This window comes from Dryobates pubescens, chromosome 31, assembly GCF_014839835.1.
Source record: "Dryobates pubescens isolate bDryPub1 chromosome 31, bDryPub1.pri, whole genome shotgun sequence".
Classification (NCBI taxonomy): Eukaryota; Metazoa; Chordata; class Aves; order Piciformes; family Picidae; genus Dryobates; species Dryobates pubescens.
Window position 1 is genome coordinate 4,475,648 of NC_071642.1, and position 19,956 is coordinate 4,495,603.

Here is a 19,956-nt window from a genome sequence, read left to right on the forward strand (position 1 = left end):
GATGCGACCCTCGGTGGGCACTGGGCAGGGTGGAGGCTGGGGCGCGGTGGCCTGGGAGAGGTCAGGGGCCGCATCCTGCCCACGCAGGGCCCCAGGCAGGCTTTGGGGCGGTGCTTTGGTGTTAATCTTTAACCGCCGGTGCCTGGTGGTGGCAGCAGCCAAGGGACAGCCCCGGGGCCGCGTCCCGCCATGAGACGGGCAGGTAATGATGGTGGGGAGGGGGCTTGGTGGGGTGGGCACTGCCCTGCAGGGACACAGGGTGGCACAGCACAGCTGCTCTGATCGGCATGAGCTCAGGGGGTCCTGGGGGAGGGCACAGCTGGCAGTGATGCTCTGGGGACCTTTCTCCTCCTGCTGCCCCAAGGGTCCTGCTCCAGGCGGGCACTGGCAGCACCGCTGGCTGCTCTCCCACTCACCCAGGGGCATTGCCAGTCTGGGCTGTGGGGCACCAGGGTGGGCTGGCAGCACCAAGAGGAGCTCACAGTGGGGAGGTGACCTGGGGCACAGGTTGGGGGGGTCCCCGGGTCAGTGGGCACCCTGGTGAGCACCCTGGTGAGCAATGGGCAGGGGGAAGGTGGCTCTGGGGGCAGGCTCCGGTGTGCCCAGTAGGCACCACTGGCACCTGTGTGGGTTTGCTCCCATCCCTGCTCATTTGGGAGCCTCTCCTCCAGCAGGGCCCAGCCCAGAGACCAAGAAGCCAAGCAGCCACCCAAGGGACCTCCATCACCCCAGAGCTACTGGGAGCCACTGGCCGAGCCCCTCCCCCGGGCTGGGGAGCCAGGGCTGCCGGGTATGGAGCTGGGCACCAGGGTGCTGAGCCACCAAGCTGGGATGGAGGTGTTCAACCCCTGCTTCACCTCCATCAAGTCCTCAGTGAGGGCTGCTGGGGGTACTTGGGGGTGCTGGGAGGGTGTGTATGTCTGGCCTGGCTGCTCACTGACATCCTCCTGGGGCCGTGCCCCCTCCAGGCTGGCACCTACTGCCCGGCCCGGGCACAGGCAGCTGCTTTCTTCTCCTTCTTCCTCGCCATGCTGCTCTGCCTCCTCTGCCTCCAGAAGTGGAGGTGTGAGGTGGCCCAGAAGCACCAGGAGGTCCCTGGGGGTCCTGCCGGCACCAGGAGCGGGCACAGCCCCGGTGGTGCCCCCTGGTGTGGTGTGAGGGCAGCCTCAAACTCCTCCTCTGTGCCCCAAAGCCTTCTCCAGCCCGAGCCAGGCGTGTGGTCTTTGAGGATGAGCTGATGCCACCGAGGAGACCCTCGAGGAGGGTCCCCACTGCCAAGGAGGGCAAGAAACCAGGGCTCAGGTCTATGCCCCCCACCCTGGCACCTCGGCCAGGCACCGTCCCGGATTATGTGGTGTAAGTGACCCCCACGGGGATGGGCACAACCACGGGACAGGTTGGCACAGAGCCTTGGGCACCCACCACACCCAACCAGGAGGCTCCTGCTGGCCTGGGGGTTGTGGGCAGCGTTCGTGGGGGGGAGGAGTGTGTCTCTATGCCACCCCCTGAGCCTTGGTGGCTTCACGGTGCCACAGAAAGTACCCAGCGATCCGGAGCCCCCGGCAGCGGCAGGGCTACAAGGGAGTCTTCCAGGACCAGCTGGGCGAGTACACAGAGCTGCTCGGGCAGGTCCGTGCCGCCTGGCACAGGCCGGGTGCCCAGGAGGTGACGAGGGGCCAGGTGCCCCAGCACGCCACCCGCAGGAGGACGGTGGGTCCGCCGGGCACTGCGGTGGGCGTGAGGAGCTGGCAGGTCTGGGTGGGAGCTGGGGATGAGCCTCGGGGGAGGGAACCGCAGCTGGGTTCAGCTGGGTTGGGGGGAGGGACTGGGGGTCACAGAGGACTGGAGGGGACGTGGGGGACACCCCAGGTCTGTGCTCGAAGTCACCTGGCAGCTGCTGGAAAAGTAATGAGCGGTGGCATTTGGGCTACGCCCTGGGCGAGGTTGGCACCGTGCGGGTCTGGGCGAGCCTGGCTGTCCCCAAGGACCCCTCCTTAGTGCCAGGCTGCATGGCCAGGCAGAGCTTCCCCCCCCTCCCCCAGGGCTCTAGGTCGCCTCTTTCAGCCCCCCAGGGTGGGCACAGGGTGGCCCAGGTCCGGCACGAGTTAAGTGAGGAAGAAGAGGGTGAGCAGAGGAGGGGCTCGGGATGGGTTCTGCATTCTGGGGAGCTTGTGGGGTCGGGGGGGGGGGGGGGGGGGGGGGTGCAAGCCCACAGCCTGCCCCCACCAGAGGCAAGGCTGTGCCCAGCTGAGCATGGTGCAACCAGCAGGATTTGGCCTCCCTGGAGAAGCAGCAGCAGCAGCGCTGCCAGTACCTGAAGCTGAAGCTGACTCACATCAAGGCTCGGATCCAGGAGTTCGACCGCCGCGGGCACACGACCCCGGGACGAGGACCCCAGGAGCTGGGGGCCGGGGTGGTGATGCTGTAAGGATGCACTCAGCGCCTTCCCAGTGCCCACCTGGCACCTGCCCAGTGCCCACGCAGTGCCTACCCAGCCACCTGGACCCACCAGGGCATGGAGAATGAACCCACTGGCTCCCGGTGGGCAAGGTGGGATGAGGACTCCAGAATCCGGACCCCAGGAGCCGAGTGCTGGGGATGGGGTGTTGGTGGTGTAAGGATGCACCCAGCGCCCACCCAGTGCCCACCCAGTGCCCACCCAGCCACCTGGACCCACCAGGGCATGGAGAATGCACCCGCAGGCTCCCGGTGGACAAGATGGGATGAGGACCCCAGGAGCTGGATGTTGGGGACGGGGTGGTGACGCCACAGGGATGCATCCAGTGCCCACCCAGCGCCCACCCAGCGCCCACCCAGCCACCTGGACCCACCAGGACACGGAGAAGGACCCCACAGGCCGCTGGTGCTACTGGTTTTGGGGTGCTCTGGGTGCTCCGTGCCCTGGGATCTCCCCAGGAAATGCCCTGGGCGCTGGGTGGGCACTGCCTGTCCCCAGGTGGGTGCCAAGCCCCTGGCTGTGCCCCCACCTCGCTCCATGCAAATTTTGGGGACCCTGCCACCCCCCTTTTTTTCCAGCTGCAGAACTGCTGTAAATAAACCACGAGGTGATTATATTGTTGGGGGGGGGGGTGTCTTTTTGGGGGGGGGTGTCTTCAGGGGCACCCCCAGGGGCACCCCGCCTCAGCAAACACCTCCCACCCCGGCACCCATCGAACCCCAAGAATACAACTGGGGCCAAGGGGCGGGGGGTGTCCAAGACAGGGCAGAACCGATCCCCTCCCCCGGCCCCCGAAACCCTAAAGGGACCCAGGGGGCTGCGGGGACCCCCAGACCGGGGGAGCTTCCCCCCCCCCCGTGTGGCCCCGGCCCCTCCCCAGTTGAACCAGGACTCCTCCGGAGCCGTTCCGGCTGCAGCGCAGCGGGAACCGAGGCGGCCCCGGGGCTCGTCCGTCCCCCGCCCCATGCCACCCCTCCCCGGAGGCGGAAACCGGGGCCGGTCTCCAGCAGGTCCCGGTCGCCTCTGAGCCGTCGTTCCCGGCTGCCATTTTAAGGTGAACAAAGAGGCGGAGGCACGGGCAGGTGAGTGGCTCCGTGGCGGACGGGATCCCCCTGGCACCGGCACCGGCACCCGGCACCGGCACCGGCACCGGGAGGGGGAGAGAGCTACAGGTACGGGAGGGTGCATCGTGTGTGGGGGGGTCTCTGCTCCCCGTCGTTCAAGGAGGGGTTTCTCTGTCCCCGGCGTCCTTACCGGGTTCCCCACGGGTACCGGCGCTGGGAACTCCACCGGGCTGCCCAGCGGCTCCCCACCGATACCGGGCTCCCCCCCTAGCACCGGCGTTCCCACGGGGCGCCCCACCGATACCGGCGTCCCCACTGACACCAGAGACCCCACCTGGGTCCCCACTAGAACCGGGGTCCCCACTGCGCTCCCCACCGGTACCAGCGTCCCCACGGACACTGGAGACCCCACCGGGCTCCCCACTGGAACCGACGTTCCCAATAGGCTGTCACCGGTACCGGGGCGCCCAAGAGGGTCCCCACTCGCACCAGTACCTGGTTCCCCACCGGTACCGGGCTCCTCACTGGGGTCCATACCGACACCGGGGTCCCCACCGGAGTCCTCAGCAGCCGGCTCTGGGATCCCCGCGGCGGTTCCCACTGGCACCAGTACCGGAATCGCCACCGGTACCGGAATCGCCACCGGACTTCCCACCGGCACCGGGGTTCCCAGAGCCGCAGCCGCGGCAGGTGGTAGGCGGCGGCTCCTCCCGGGGGAGCGGGGTCAGGGTTGGGGTCTCTGCGCTCCCAGCGCCCCTCTGAGCCCTTGTCTTCCCGTGTGCTCCTCGCCGGTACCGGGATGCTCCAGGTCACCTCTCTCCGGTTATGGCTCCGGGAGGCTGAGACACCCCCACCCCCCTGCAAGCCCCGCTCCGGGAGGGGTCCCCGGTGTGCCGGGGGGCGTTTGGGGGAGGGGGGGATGCAAAGCACAAGGGCAGAAGTGAATACATCTGGGCTCGGTGGGGCTGGGGGTTATGGGCACCCCCTGAAGCCGGCAGGTGAGGGCTGACTCGGGGAGGTGCTGCCCCAGCCCCCTGGGGGCACCCCCGGGCCGGTGCCCACCCTTGCTGTGTGGGTCAAGTGGTGCCAACCTCCTCTTCCTCCTCCTCTCTTCACATCTCCCTCCCGGCCCAAGGGTCTGATCCTGCCCCGTTGAGCCCTGGCACCGCCGGCTTGGGTTTCAACCCCGGGTTCAGGTTTCCTGCTCCTCGCTCCGGGATGAGGGTCCTGGGCTTGGGGAGGGGGGGGGTCTCTGAGGTGGGGGAGGTGTCGCTGATTTGGGGAGAAACCCCACGGTTTTGAGAATCAATTTGCCCTGAACTACTATTATTATTATTATTATTATTATTATTATTATTATTATTATTATTATTATTATTATTATTATTATTATCTGGGGGGTCCTCTGAGTTGGGGAGTCACTGATTTGGGGGAGCAGCCCCTCCCCAAATTTATGAGAAGCAATTTGCCCCTTTCCTATTATCATCATCATCATCATCATCATCATCATCATCATCACCATCATCCAGGCTGGAGGGGGGGTCCTGTGAGTTGGGGAATCCCTGATTTTGGGGAACCCTTCCCCCCCCAGTTTTTTCAGAAGCAATTCACCCTTTGTTCCCTGGGCTGATGCTGATTCCCCCTCATTAATACAATTGCTACAATAATTATTACATGATAATTATTTGTATGGTTATTGGGGGAAGGGATTTAGCCTGGGCCAGGGGAGCTCTGGGCATGGGGACGGGGGGGGATGTCTCCAGGCTAAGGGATGGGGGGAGGGGGGGGCGGGGAGGTGTCCTTGCATTTGGGGGAGTCTCTGATTTGGGGGGGGGGGGGGGGAGATTTTAAGGAGCAATTTGTCCTTTTCATTGTTGTTGATGTTGTTATTGTTATTGTTGTTATTTACTATTCTCTCTCCAGGCTGGGAGAGGTCTTCTGGGTTGGGGAATCTCTGATTTGGCAGGGGGGGTGGAACCCCCAAAGTTTTAAGGAGCAGTTTGTCCCTTTCCTTCTTCTTCTTTTCTTCTTATTTTTTTCTTCTCTTCTTTTCTTCTCTTCTTCTTTTCTCCTTCTCCTCTTCTCCTTCTCCTCTTCTCCTTCTCCTCTTCTCCTTCTCTCCTCTTCTCCTTCTCTCCTCTTCTCCTTCTCTCCTCTTCTCCTTCTCTCCTCTTCTCCTTCTCTCCTCTTCTCCTTCTCTCCTCTTCTCCTTCTCTCCTCTTCTCCTTCTCTCCTCTCCTCTCCTCTCCTCTCCTCTCCTCTCCTCTCCTCTCCTCTCCTCTCCTCTCCTCTCCTTCTCCTTCTCCTTCTCCTTCTCCTTCTCCTTCTCCTTCTCCTTCTCCTTCTCCTTCTCCTTCTCCTTCTCCTTCTCCTTCTCCTTCTCCTTCTCCTTCTCCTTCTCCTTCTCCTTCTCCTTCTCCTTCTCCTTCTCCTTCTCCTTCTCCTTCTCCTTCTCCTTCTCCTTCTTCTCCTTCTCCTTCTTTTCTTTCTTTCTTATTTTCTTCTTCTTTTCTTTTTTTCTCCTTCTTTTCTTCTTCTTCTCATTATTATCACTATTATTGGAGGGCTCTTTTGGCTGGGGGGGAGGTCTCTATACTGGGGGGGCCTCTGATTTGTGGGGGGTAGAAAACCCACGTTTTGGAGCAGCAATTTCCCCCTTTTCCTTGGGCCTGGTGGCAATTTGCCCTCTCTTCTTCTTCTTCTTCTTCTCCATATTAATAATATTAATAACATGACTAATTTAATTGTTATTGTTTTAATCTAGCCCAAGCTGCTGACGGAGGAGGAGCCCTCGGGGTTGGCACCTGCCTCGGGTAAGAGGTTTTGGGGCTGGCTTCCAAGAATCCAACCTCCTTCAGCCGCTGTCTGGTAGCCGTGGTCAGGGGTGGTCACAGGGCAGGCTCCCTGGCGTGTGCCAGGCTCTGCTGCATGCGTGCCAGGGCCACGCTGCGCCCTGCTGTGCCCTGCTGTGCCCTGCTGGCTGTGCTGGGCGACGCTGGGTGAGTCACTTCTGCCCGTGCCTCAGTTTCCCCACGAGCGGCGAGGTGACTCCGGCGGCGCTGGGGCCAGGCGGGAGGTTGGTGACGGCGACAAGGGGAACAAAGTCCCCACGGGGCGGGCACGGGGGACAGAAACCTGGCAGTGCCACCTCTCCTCCGTGCAGGCAGTGCCACCTCTCCTCTGTGCAGCCAGCTCCCGGTGCTCAGCCAGCTCCCGGTGCTCAGCCAGCTCCTGGGGCTCAGAGGGCTCCCGGTGCTCAGAAGGCTCCCGGTGCTCAGCCAGCTCCCGGGGCTCAGAGGGCTCCTGGTGCTCAGCCAGCTCCCGGGGCTCATCCAGTTCCTGGTGCTCAGCCAGCTCGTGGTGCTCAGCTAGCTCCCAGGGCTCAGACAGCTCCGAGGGATCAGCTGGGTCCTGGGGCTCCACCATCTCCTGGTGCTCCACTGGCTCCCGGTGCTCAGCTCCTGGTGCTCAGCCATCTCCCAGTGCTCCGCTCTGGTGCTCAGCTCCCAGTGCTCAGCTCCTGGTGCTCAGCCATCTCCCAGTGCTCCGCTCCTGGTGCTCAGCTCCCGGTGTTCTGCCATCTCCCGGTGCTCCGCTCCTGGGGCTGCACTCCCGGTGCTCAGCTCCTAGTCCTCAACTCCCAGTGCTCTGCTCCTGGTGCTCAGCTCTGGTGCTCAGCCAGGACCCAGCGCTCCACCATCTCCTGGTGCTCCGCCAGCTCCCGGCGCTCCGCTGCCGGTGCTCAGCCGGCTCTGAGGACTCCATCTCTCCACCAGGTCCTGCCCACCCGTGCCAGACCCCAGGACCACCACCACCATGTTCAGCAAGAAGTCCTACGACGGCCCCCCCACGGGCTACGGCCCCCCCACGGGCTACGGCTCCCCCACAGGCTACGGCTCCCCCTCCGGCTACGGGCCCCCCCCGGGCGGCTACGGCTACGGCTACGACTCCGGCGCCCGCTCTCCGCCGCCCGGCTCCTACTACCTGGAGGACGTTCCTCAGCACTTCTACAAGTGGACCTCCCCCCCCGGCGTGGTGAGGCTGCTGCAGGCAGCGGTCATCCTCCTCTGCGTCGCCATCTTCGCCTGCGTGGCCTCCACCCTGGCCTGGGAGTACGGCTACGGCTTGGGCGGCCTCTACGGCGGCGGCCTGGGGGGGTTCTACGGCTCCAATTACTACGGGGGGGGCCTGGGCTACGGCTCTGCCTACGGGGGGTACTACGGGGCGGGGGTGACCAACCCGCGGGCGGCCAACGGCTTCATGATGGCCATGGCGGTGCTGTGCTTCCTGAGCCAGCTGGGGCTCTTCGTGGCCAGCGTCAGCAAGTCGCGGAGCTGCCGGTCCCGCCGCTTCTACCTGCTGGTGCTGGTGGCCTGCGCCCTGCTGGCCTTCCTCATGCTCGTGGCCTCCATCGTCTACGTGGTGGGGGTCAACCCCCAGGCGCAGATGGGGGGCAGCTACTACTACAACCCCCTGCTGACCATGTGCAACCAGATCTACACCACCGGCTTCACCAACCAGTACCTCTACCACTACTGCACCGTCGACCCCCAGGAGGTGAGGGGGCTGCCCCCAACCTCCCCACCCCAGCTGGGGCTAGGCTGCCCCTCCGCTTTGTGCCAAGCTCCCTCTTTGTGCCAGACTCCTTCCTGTGTGCCAGACTCCTTCCTCTTTGTGCCAAACTCCCTCCTGTGTGCCAAGTTCCCTCCTCCACTTTGTGCCAAACTCCCTCCTGTGTGCCAAACTCCCTCTCTTCTTTGTGCCAAACTCGTGTGCCAAACTCTCCCTCCTCCTTGTGCCAAACTCCTTCCTCCTGTGCCAAATCCTTCCTCCTGTGTGCCAGACTCCCCCTCCTCTTTGTGCCAAACTCCCTCCTCCCTCTTTGTGCCAAACTCCCTCCTCCCTCTTTGTGCCAAACTCCCTCCTCTTTGTGCCAGACTTCCTCTCCTCTTTGTGCCAAACTCCCCCTCTGCCAAATTCCTTCCTCTTTGTGCCAGACTCCCCCTCCTCTGTACCAAACTCCCCTTCCTCTTTGTGCCAAACTCCCCTTCCTCTTCATGCCAGGCTCCTTCCTCTTCGTGCCAGGCTCCTTGCTGGGCATCTCCCATGGCACTGAGTGTGAGAGCAACGTCCTTGGTGCCCGCCGGCCCTGCCCTCGGGCTGTGCTGGGTTGGGTGGTCCCAGCTGTGGGTGTGGGGCTGGGGAGGGCAGGGGGGGCCTGGTGCTGCCGGCTCCCAGTGGATCCCAGCAGGAGGAACTGGGCTGAGCCGGCTGCTGGCACCGGGGAGTTTCGGGGAGGGGATGGGGCTGCGGTCCCAGCACCAGTTTCTGGTACTTTGCTCTCACCCCTTGTAAAAGCTGGGGCAGGATGGGTGCAGGATCAGGCTGCCAGCTGGGTGCCAGCTGGGTGCCAGCTCTCCTAAAGGACCCGTGGTGCTGCCAGCCCAGTCTGAGGAGCCCAAGGTGGGGGTCAGTGGGGCAGTGAGAGGCCTTCAAACCAAGCCCAGCAGCCCCAGTTTCGGCTGGGGCCGGCAGGGATCCTGCCTGGCACAAGGGCTGGGACTGGCGCTGCCGGTTCCCAGCCGGCTGTGCCGGCCCTGCCGCATTCCTGTGCCCTGAGCCGGGGGGAGCTGGGGCACCCTGCCTGCTCCTGCTCCTGCTCCCTCCTCCAGGCCAAGCCTGGCCTCATCTGTCCTCTCCTGGCCCTGATCTCGGTGAAGCTGCAGAGATCTGGCCCCTGGCAACCCACCCAAGCTGGCACTGGGCTCCAGGTGCCATGCAGAGATGCCAGTGGGGAACCTGCTGCTCCCCAAGCCCCCAAACTCGTCCTGTCCCCTCCCCTGCTGTGACAGCCAGCCCCTGCCCACTGCAGGAGCTGGCCCCAAAACTTCCCAGCCCCGTGGTGGGCTCCATCCTGCTCCTGTCCTCCTCCCCTCACCGTGATGGGAGGTCCAACCTTGGGGCTAGGGGAGCAGTTCCCATGCAGCTCAAGGAGGGATCTGGAAGCCCCCCTGACCCCGGGGTGGGATCTTCACAGCCCTGTGAGACCCCCACCCTGAGAGGCTTCCTTCCCTTCTCTTCCACCCCTCCAGGCTGTGGCCATCGTCTGTGGGTTCCTCATCGTCATCCTCCTCTGCCTCATCTGCTTCTTCGCTCAGCAGACACGGAGCAAGATCTGGAGGTATGGGAAGCCAAACATCTACTGGGACAAGATGCCAGTGGTGCAGGAGGGTCCCAACGTGGAGGAGTGGGTGAGTCTGAGTGCCAGTGTGTGCCCAGAGCTGGGGTGGGGGGGTGGGTGGTCTTCTCCTGCCTAACCCTCCCCAAAATCATCCTCCCTGCCTGCCCTTCATCAAGCTGGGGGGCAGGGGGGGGCACCACCCAAGCCCAGCCAGGATTTTATGCCAGGAGGCTGCTTCCCCCTAGCTTGTGCCACCTGGGTGCCAGGTCCCAGGGAGCTCCCAGGGCACGGTGTTGTCACTGCCTGCTGCTCACTGGGTCCCTCCCTGGCCACCTTGGTTCGGTGCTGTCGGTTTTGCCCAGCTGGGACTGTTCGCTGGCACCACGAGGCTCGGCCCCAGAGGTGTCAGGCTGGGTAAACTGGTTTCAAACTCCCTGAAAAACAAACAGGGTGGGATCTGATGGGCTGGAGGCCAGGAGCAGGGCTCTGAGGTTCCATCTCCTGTCCCCTTTGGTCGCCCCTGGCTCGGGGACGCCGGCCGTGGGACGCTGCCCGGTGACACCACTTTGGTTTCAGTCTTGGCAATGATTAACTTGGGCTGCCTGGGGCTGTGCCACGCTGCTGCTGTGGAGCAAGCCAAGGGCTTTGCAGCAACCAAACTGGCACCAAACTCAGCCTATGTCTCTTGGCTGAGGGGTGCTGGGGAGCTCAGCCCCCCCTTCCCCACTGCGTGTCAGGATGTGCCCCTTCCTCTCCTTGCCCTCAGCTGGTGACTCGGCAGGGCCCAGGGCATGAAGAGGCTGTGGGAATTCTGCAGCCTTCCATGGGGAAGGAGCCTGTGAAATCCACCCCTGTGCCCAAGCACAGCTCCTGGGGGCTGCCATGCTCTGGTCTCAGAGCCCCCAGTGGGAACTGAGTGTCTCTGTTCCCATCCCACTCCCATCCCATTTATCCCAAACCCTCCCTGCAATCCCAGAGCAGTTGCCCTGCAGCCCCTGGCAGCAGTTCTGGCTGGGACAGCAGGCAGGGGATACATTCCTGTCCCTGTCCCCATCCCCTTCCCCTTTATCTCAAACCTTTACCACAATGTCCATCCCATTTATCCCAAGCCTTTACTGCAATCCCCATCCCAGTCCCATCTGATTTATCCCAAACCCTCCCTGCAATCCCAGAGCAGTTGCCCTGCAGCCCCTGGCAGCTGTTCTGGCTGGGACAGCAAGCAGGGGCTGCATCCCTGTCCCCATCCCATTTATCCCAAACCTTTACCACAATCTCCATCCCATTTATCCCAAACCCTCCTTGGAATCCCCATCCCAATCTCCATCCCATTTATCCCAACCCCTCCCTGTGACCTCAAACCAGAGCAGGCCCTGGAAGCTCTTCCCCTGGGACAGCAGGCAGGGACTTGATCCTTGTCCCTATCCCCATTCCACTCCCAATCCCATCTATCCCAACCCCTGCCTGCAGCCCCAGGGCCGAGCAGCCCCTGGAAGCTGTGCTCTGTGCTGTGGCCCTGGGCAGCTCCCATATTTATTTATTTTGCCTTTTTTCCCCCCCTGAATTCCCTTTTGTTCTGCTTTTATTTATTTTCATTCCATGTCCCTCCCTTGTGAAGCATTTCCTGGCCCTACTGGGACCAGACTGGGTTTTGGGGGGTGGGGGAAACAAGACCCTGAGCTCCACCTTCACCTTTAGCTTCTCCTTGAGGAGGTTGGGTGACACAGCCCTGCTGGAAGGGGACACTGCAGTGGGGAGGAACCAGGGTGTGAAGGCTCCTGGGACGTCTGGTTCCCACTTTATGGCAGGGGACCGAGATAAGGAAGTGACCTTCGAGCAGGTGTGAGCTGCTGGCTGCTTGCTCCTCTCCTGCTGTGCCAAGGGGACCTGGCTGTGCCCACGTGCTGGGGGCCACCTCACCTGGTGCCCACCCACCCCCAGCTGACAGAGTCTTTTGTTAGTTGAGGAAGGGGAAGAAAAGTGCTGGAGGAGGAAGCGGCTTCTCCGGCCGGAGCTGCGTGTCCCCAGGGCCACCATCCCAGGCTGGGACCAGCTTCCGGCACAAACAACCCACAAAGGGCAGGAAGGAAAGGGGAGGGAGGGACAGACGGACGTCCCACGTCCTCCTTGAGGAGCCTGGGGCAGCAGAGAGGGTCCGTGGGTGGGGGGATGATGCTGGGCAAAGCCTGGGAGGTGTCACCCTGGGGGTACAGAGCCAGGCACCAGGACCCCTCCTGGGCTGTGTCTCCCGGTGGGACCCACCCGTGGTGGCTCTGCTATGGCTCTGGGACCTGTGGCTACTTTAGGGCCACCACCACCACAACCCCCCTTCTGCCCACCCCTGGCACCCCCTCTGCTCTCCACCCCTCCACCTCTGCCAGGGCTTGTCCTGCCCGTCCCTATCCCTATCCAAACCTCTGGCAGGAGGTCTCCAGGGTGTCTCTAGCTCCGTGTGGTGGTGCCCAGTGGCATCCTCATGTGCCTGGCACTGTGATCAGTGCCCTACTGGTGTGCCCCCCTGCTCCCCAGCCCTGGCACATGGCTGAGGCTCTCTCCCTGCTGCAGGTGAAGAACGTGGCGGACGGGGCCAGCATGCAGGACGAGACAGCCACCTTGGCCTACTCAGAGAAGCCAACTGCCCCCCCATACAGCCCCCCCTCCTACAGCTACCCCCCCCCGAACGGATACTACCCCTCAGGGACCTACAGCAGCAGGGGGTGAGTGGCCAGGTGGGGAGGAGGCTCCGGGGACCTCTCTGTGCTGGTCCCCCGAGAAGGGCGACCAAGCTGGGGGAGGGTCTGGAGAACAGGGCTGGGGAGGAGCAGCTGAGGGAGCTGGGAGGGTTTAGGGGGGGAGAAGAGGAGGCTGAGGGAGACCTCCTTGCTCTCTGCAGCTCCCTGAGAGGAGGCTGGAGCCAGGTGGGGGTTGGGCTCTGCTCCCTGGGAACAAAAGATAGGGCAAGAGGAAATGGCTTCAAGTTGCACCAGGAGCTTGGAAATTGGAAGAAGCTTCTTCACTGGCACAGGCTGCCCAGGGAGGCTGTGGCTGCCCCCTCCCTGGAGGTGTCCAAGGCTGGAAGAGGCCTTGAGCAAGCTGTGCTGGTGGGAGGTATCCCTGCCCATGGCAGGGGGTTGGACCTGGATGAGCTTTCAGGTCCCTTCCAACCCAACCCATTCTGTGAATCTATGAACTCCCTGAAAGGAGGTTGGAGCTGGGTTGGGGTTGGTCTCTTCTCCCAAGAACAATCAACAGGAGAAGAGGAAATGGCCTGGAGTGGCCCCAGGGGAGGTTCAGATTGGCCATAAGGAACAGTTTCTTCCCCTTGAGGGCTGTCCAGACCTGGCCCAGGGCAGTGGTGGAGTCCCCATCCCTGGAGCGGTTTCAAAGCTGTGCAGCTGTGGTGCTAAGGACCACAGTTTGATGGTGCCCTGGGGCAGTGCTGGGTTCAGGGTTGGGCTGAATGATCTGAAAGGTGTCTTCCAACCCAAACAATTGCATGGTTCCATGTTGTCCCCCACAGTGAGCAGCCAGACCAAGCAGTCAGCCCTAGCCCAGCAGAGGAGAAGCCAAGGGAGCAGCCCAGCAAAGCCCCCACCCGCCGCGGGCGCCGGCGCCGGCGCAACCCTGAGCTGGATGAGTCCCAGTATGAGACTGACTACACCACAGCAGTGGAGTCCAGCGATGAGAGAGACCAGGAGCAGTGGGCCAGGTGAGAGAGGGCACCACAGAATTGTCAGGGTTGGAAGGGACCTCAAGGGTCATCCCCTTCCAACCCCCCTGCCATGGGCAGGGACACCTCACACCACAGCAGGTTGCTCACAGCCACCTCCAGCCTGGCTGCAAACACCTCCAGAGCTGAGGCTTCCACCACCTCCCTGGGCAGCCTGTGCCAGGCTCTCACCACCCTCATGGGGAACAACTTCTTCCTAACATCCAATCTGAATCTCCCCACTTCCAGTTCTGCTCCATCCCCCCCAGTCCTATCCCTCCCTGACACCCTCACAAGTCCCTCCCCAGCTTTCTTGGAGCCCCCTTCAGATACTGGAAGACCACAATTAGGTCTCCTGGCAGCCTTCTCCTCTCCAGCCTGCACAACCCCAACTCCCTCAGTCTGTTTCCATAAGAGAGCAGCTCCAGCCCTCTGCTCATCCTCGTGGCCCTTCTCTGGCCACCTTCCAGCACCTCCAGATCCTTCCTGGAGCAGAGGCTCCAGAACTGGACACAGAGGTCTCAGCAGAGAGGTACAGAGAGGCAGAATCACCTCCCAGTCTCAAGCTGCACCAGGGGAGGTTCAGGCTGGAGGTGAGGAAGAAGTTCTTCCCAGCAAGAGAGATTGGCCATGGGATGTGCTGCCCAGGGAGGTGGTGGAGTCCCCATGCCTGGAGGTGTTCAGGCAGAGCCTGGCTGAGGCCCTTGGTGCCATGGTTGAGTTGATGAGGTGGTGCTGGGTGAGAGGTTGGACTTGATGATTTTGAAGGTCTTTTCCAACCTGGTTCTGATTCTAATTCTGATTTTAATTCTGATTTTAATTCTGATTCTACTTCTGATTCTGACTCCAATTCTGATTCTGACTCTGATTCTGATCCTACTTCTAATTCTGATTCTGATCCTAATTCTGATTCTACTTCTGATTCTGATTCTGACTCTAATTCTGACTGTGATTATGATTCTAATTCTGATTCTGACTCTAATTCTGATTCTGATCCTGATTCTAATTCTGATCCTGATTCTACTTCTGATTCTGATTCTAATTCTGACTCTAATTCTGATTCTGATTCTGATCCTACTTCTGATTCTGATTCTACTGCTGATTCTGATTCTGACTCTAATTCTGACTCTGATTCTGATTCTAATTCTGATTCTGTCTCTAATTCTGACTCTAATTCTGATTCTAATTCTGATTCTGATTCCACTTCTGACTGTGGTTGTGGCCATGGTTGTGGCTGTGGTTGTGACCATGGTTGTGGCTGTGGCTGTGGTTGTGGCTGTGGTTGTGACCATGGCTGAGGCTGTGGCTGTGGCTGTGACTGTGGCTGTGGCTGTGACTGTGGCTGTGGCTGTGGCTGTGGTTGTGGCTGTGGTTGTGGCTGTGGCTGTGGTTGTGGCTGTGGTTGTGGCTGTGGTTGTGGCTGTGGCTGTGGTTGTGGCTGTGGCTGTGGCTGTGGCTGTGGCTGTGGTTGTGGCTGTGGCTGTGGCTGTGGCTGTGGTTGTGACTGTGGCTGTGACTGTGGCTGTGACTGTGGCTGTGGCTGTGACTGTGGCTGTGGTTGTGGCTGTGGCTGTGGCTGTGGCTGTGGTTGTGACTGTGGCTGTGGCTGTGGCTGTGACTGTGGCTGTGGTCCTGCAGCCTGTACCCGCCGGTCAGCTCGGACGGCGCCCGCCAGCAGTACAAGCAGGAGTTCGACAGCGACCTGAAGCGCTACAAGCAGCTGTGCGCCGAGATGGACAGAGTCAACGACCGGCTCAACCAGCTCAGCAGGCAGCTGGACAGCATCTCTGAGGACAGCCCCCAGTACCAGGTCAGGGCTCCTGGTGGGACCTGGGGAACTGCTGCCACCAGGGCAGGGCACCAGAGAAGGCTCCTGGGGGGCAGCTGGGATGCTGCGAGGCATGGAGGGGGAATGCTGGAGGACCTTGGGGTGCTGGAGGGCACCAGGGATGGATGCTGTAGGACTCTGGGGTGCTGCAGGGCACCAGGGATGGATGCTGTAGGACTCTGGGGTGCTGGAGGGCACCAGGGATGGATGCTGTAGGACTCTGGGGTGCTGCAGGGCACCAGGGATGGATGCTGTAGGACTCTGGGGTGCTGGAGGGCACCAGGGATGGATGCTGTAGGACTCTGGGGTGCTGCAGGGCACCAGGGATGGATGCTGTAGGACTCTGGGGTGCTGGAGGGCACCAGGGATGGATGCTGTAGGACTCTGGGATACTGGAGGGCATCTGGGATGGATGCTGTAGGACTTTGGGGTGCTGCAGGGCATCAGGGATGGATGCTGTAGGACTCTGGGGTGCTGCAGGGCACCAGGGATGGATGCTGTAGGACTCTGGGAAGCTGCAGGGCACCAGGGATGGATGCTGTAGGACTCTGGGGTGCTGCAGGGCATCAGGGATGGATGCTGTAGGACTCTGGGGTGCTGCAGGGCACCAGGGATGGATGCTGTAGGACTCTGGGAAGCTGCAGGGCACCAGGGATGGATGCTGTAGGACTCTGGGGTGCTGGAGGGCACCAGGGATGGATGCTGTAGGACTCTGGGGTGCTGGAGGGCACCAGGGATGGATGCTGTAGGACTCTGGGGTGCTGGAGGGCACCAGGGATGGATGCTGTAGGACTCTGGGGTGCTGGAGGGCACCAGGGATGGATGCTGTAGGACTTCGGGAAGCTGCAGGGCATCAGGGATGGATGCTGTAGGACTCTGGGATACTGGAGGGCATCTGGGATGGATGTTGTGGGGCCTTGGGATGCTGGAGGCTGCCTGGGGTGGATGTTGTGGGGCCTTGGGATGCTGGAGGCTGCCTGGGGTGGATGTTGTGGGGCCTTGGGGTGCTGGAGGTCATTGAGGACAGACACGGTGGAGCCTCGAGGTGCTGGAGGGCACTGGGGCTACCGTGGGGCATCAGGGGTGAAGGTCACTGCTCATGCCCATGGGGCAGCTACTCTCATGCCCCCTCCCCAGCCATGACAGCAGCCAGTTGTGACCCCACCCCACCCCTTCCCTTGCAGGAGGTGGCAGAGGAGTACAACAGGCTGAAGGACCTCAAGCGGGTGAGTGTGCAGAGCTCCCCCAGTTCCAGCTGAAGGTGGGGGGTTTGGGGTGGGGGTGGGGGGTTGGAAACTGTGCCCCCACCCTCCCCACCCCGCCATCTGCAGCCCCCTCCTCACTGTGCTGCCTTTCAGAGCCCTGACTACCAGACCAAGAAGCAGGAGACCAAAACCCTCCGCAACAAACTCTTCCACATCAAGAGGATGGTGAACGACTACGACAAGATGAGAGGGTAGCCTGTGGCCCCCTCCCCACAACCTCCACCACAAGGGGGTCCCTGCCCCACCCCCAACACCCCCTTTTCAAGGACTTTGGTGCATTTGGCACCTTTGTTTGTATACACAAAGCCCCAAGCCTCCCCCTGCCCCCCCCCGATTCAAAGCCACCCCTCAAACGTCGGTGCCAAGGGGCTGGGGCTGGCTGCTGGAGTGAGCCCCCCCTCCCCGCCCCCCAATATGTGCCCCCCACCCTTCATACACTTTGTGCCTTCTCCCCCTGCACATATGGGGGCTGCAGGACCCCTCCCATTGGTGTAAATGGATTTGGGGAGGGGCTGCAACCTTTCCTCCCCCCCCAACCCCTCCAACCTCTGCCAGCAGCAGGGGCAGGGTGGTGGCAGCCCAGTGCTGGGAGATGAAGCATCCCTCAGCTGGGCATCTGAGGAGGGGGTACAGAGCCCTGCAGCCCCCTCCCCACAGCCAAGCTGCCCTTTTTGGAGGGGGGAGGGAGGAGATTTTCTCAGGCCCTGGCTGAACCTGGGTCATTTTTGCTCTTTTTTAATAAATGAAAGCTGTTCATCTGGGGATTTGAAACTGCTGCTGGGGGCCAGGAATGTCCCAGTGTGTCCCTCCCCCTTCCCCCACCATGGACCTGACATCCCTGTGGTGCTGCACAGATCCTGCTCTGAGCGCCCCCCCCCCCCCCCCAGCCCTCACCTCTCTGTGCTGTGGGGGTGGGGAGGGGGCCCCAGAGTCCTACCCTGGGATCCTCCTGGGAAAAGCCCCAAAATCCCAGCTAGCAGTGTGTGTGTGGGGTTGAAACTCCAAAACACCTGCCCCCACCTCTGCAGGGGACCCCCCCAACCCCTCCCCATTTTGCTCCCCAAATTTCAACTCCAAACCCCCAGGGCTGCTCCCTCTCCCCAGGCAGCCAGGATTGATTCCTGAGGCATCCTGCCCCCACTCAGTGAAAAAAACATCAGGGACAAGTGGAGTCCCTCAAGGATCAGTCCTGGGACCAGGCTTGGTTGGCATCTTTGTGGGTGGCCTGGACAGGGGCATTGAGTGCACCCTCAGCAGGTTGCTGATGACACCAAGCTGTGTGGTGCAGCTGGAGGGAAGGGATCCATCCAGAGGGACCTGCACAGGCTGGAGGGAAGGGATCCATCCAGAGGGACCTGCACAGGCTGGGGGTAAGGGATCCATCCAGAGGGACCTGCACAGGCTGGGGGTAAGGGATCCATCCAGAGGGACCTGGACAAGCTGCAGAGCTGAGCCCATGACAGCCTCATGAGGTTCAACAAGAGCAAGGCCAAGGTCCTGCAGCTGGGGCAGGGCAATCCCAGGCACTGATCCAGGCTGGGCAGGGACTGGCTGGAGAGCAGCCCTGAGGAAAAGACCTTGGGGGTGCTGGGGGAGGAGAGGCTCAACAGGAGCCAGCAGGGAGCACTTGCAGCCCAGAGAGCCAAGCAGAGCCTGGGCTGCAGCAAGAGAAGTGTGGCCAGCAGGGCCAGGGAGGGGATTCTGCCCCTCTGCTCCACTCTGCTGAGACCACAGCTGGAGCTCTGGGGCCAGCTCTGGAGCCTCTGTGCCAGGAAGGGTCTGGAGATGCTGAAAGGTGTCCAGAGAAGGGCCATGAGGATGAGCAGAGGGCTGGAGCTGCTCTGCTGTGAGCACAGCCTGAGGGAGTTGGGGTTGTGCAGGCTGGAGAGGAGAAGGCTGCCAGGAGACCTTCCTGTGGTCTCCCAGGATCTGCAGGGGGCTCCAAGAAAGCTGGGGAGGGACAGGGAGGGATAGGACTGGGGGGGATGGATCCAAGCTGGAAGTGGGGAGATTCAGATTGGATGTTAGGAAGAAGCTGTTGCCCAGGAGGGTGGTGAGAGCCTGGCACAGGTTGCCCAGGGAGGTGGTGGAAGCCTCATTCCTGGAGGTGTTTGCAGCCAGGCTGGAGGTGGCTGTGAGCAACCTGCTGTGGTGTGAGGTGTCCCTGCCCGTGGCAGGGGGGTTGGAAGGGACCTCAAAGGCCATCCCCTTCCAACCCTGACAGTTCTGTGATCCTCTATCCCCCACCCCCAGCTTTGCAGCAGCTCCCCAGGGGGTAAGAAGTCTCTTGCTGGGTTTTATTCATTTTTATTGGCTTCAGTGAATTTCTGGAGGATCATTGGAACAAGGATTAATAAGTTGTTTATTTCTCAGTGAATCAACCTAAATGCCAAAGCTCCCCCCCCTTCCCTCCCCCCCCCCCCCCAACTCCCTGGCTGGATACTCCTGAGAAGCAGAACCCCCAAAAGCAGGAGGAAGGGGGGGGGAAAGATCACCCCCACACCCACCCCCCTGTGCCCCCCCCCCCCTTCCCAAGCCCATCAGTACAAGATCTGGGGGGGCCATGGGGTGTTCCCCAACCCTCTAAAGTGGCTTTACCTCCACAAGCCTGGAGAGAAGGACACCCCCAGCCCACCCTTCCCCCCTCCCCCAAGCAGCATCACTTCATTCCAGCCTTGTTTTGGGGTCATCCCCCCCCCATCAAATTGGCTTCAGAGCAATGAGGTACAGGAACACAGAGCAAGCATTGGGGGGGGGGGGGGGCTGGGGTGCTGGCACCCAGATCCTCCCAGTATGGGGCTGGGGGGCTGAGGGGTGCTGGCTGTGGTTCCAAAGGGAGCCCAGGGGTGAAGAACACCCAAAAAAGGGCCATGTGTGCCCCCCCAACTCTGTGTACCCCAATCTCCTCCCTCCATCCCCTCCTCTGAACCCCAACAGTGGAGATGCTTCAGAGGAAAGGAGCAGGGCTGGTGGGGGGGCTGGGGTCAGGCAGGGCTGAGCCTTGGTGTCCACCTCCCCCCCCCCCCCAATGAGGCTGCTCCAAGCTCTGCCCTTCAGTCCTTGGGGGCAGGAGGGGGCCACAAAGGGACTTTAAACGACTCTTCTGCCACCATTTCTAGGAGGAGGGACCCAGAGGATGGGGGTCCCACAGCCAGACCCTGCAGAGGATGGTTCTGCATAGCTGGGGACCCCCACACACTCCCCACAAGCCTGACCAGTCCCCACCTCCCACCACCTCCTGGCCCAGCTTCCTGCAATCTGGAATTCAGATTTGGGGGGGGGAGGGGAGAGCACAGCCAGAGGGGTGGGGTCCCCCCTCCCCTGGGCTCCCCCCTCCCCTGGGCTCCAGCCTGACTCCAACACAGGGACAGAGCAGGGTGAGGAACCAACCCCAGGGATGCTCTGAGGTCCTTGGGGAAAGGCCTAGGAGGGGTCAGGGCCAGGGGTGAGGAAC

At 61.9% G+C, this 19,956-nt stretch overlaps 1 protein-coding gene across 1 annotated transcript; it reads left to right on the plus strand.

Annotated features, from left to right (window-relative positions):
* The first annotated feature begins 3,436 nt into the window (after window positions 1–3,436).
* Window positions 3,437–16,822, plus strand: OCLN (occludin). The gene is made up of 9 exons (XM_054175252.1): window positions 3,437–3,540; window positions 6,287–6,335; window positions 7,299–8,079; window positions 9,615–9,773; window positions 12,266–12,417; window positions 13,221–13,409; window positions 15,048–15,219; window positions 16,422–16,463; window positions 16,596–16,822. The coding sequence occupies exons 3-9, from the start codon at window positions 7,339–7,341 to the stop codon at window positions 16,695–16,697; spliced, it is 1,557 nt and encodes a 518-aa protein (XP_054031227.1). The 5' UTR covers window positions 3,437–3,540; window positions 6,287–6,335; window positions 7,299–7,338; the 3' UTR covers window positions 16,698–16,822.
* Window positions 16,823–19,956: the final 3,134 nt, after the last annotated feature.

Excerpts from the sequence above, each read along its gene's own strand:
- OCLN (XM_054175252.1), top strand. The coding sequence starts at position 7,339 with ATGTTCAGCAAGAAGTCCTACGACGGCCCCCCCACGGGCTACGGCCCC. Across the intron at positions 8,080-9,614 it reads GCACCGTCGACCCCCAGGAG|GCTGTGGCCATCGTCTGTGG; the intron begins GTGAGGGGGCTG and ends CCACCCCTCCAG. Across the intron at positions 15,220-16,421 it reads AGGACAGCCCCCAGTACCAG|GAGGTGGCAGAGGAGTACAA; the intron begins GTCAGGGCTCCT and ends CTTCCCTTGCAG.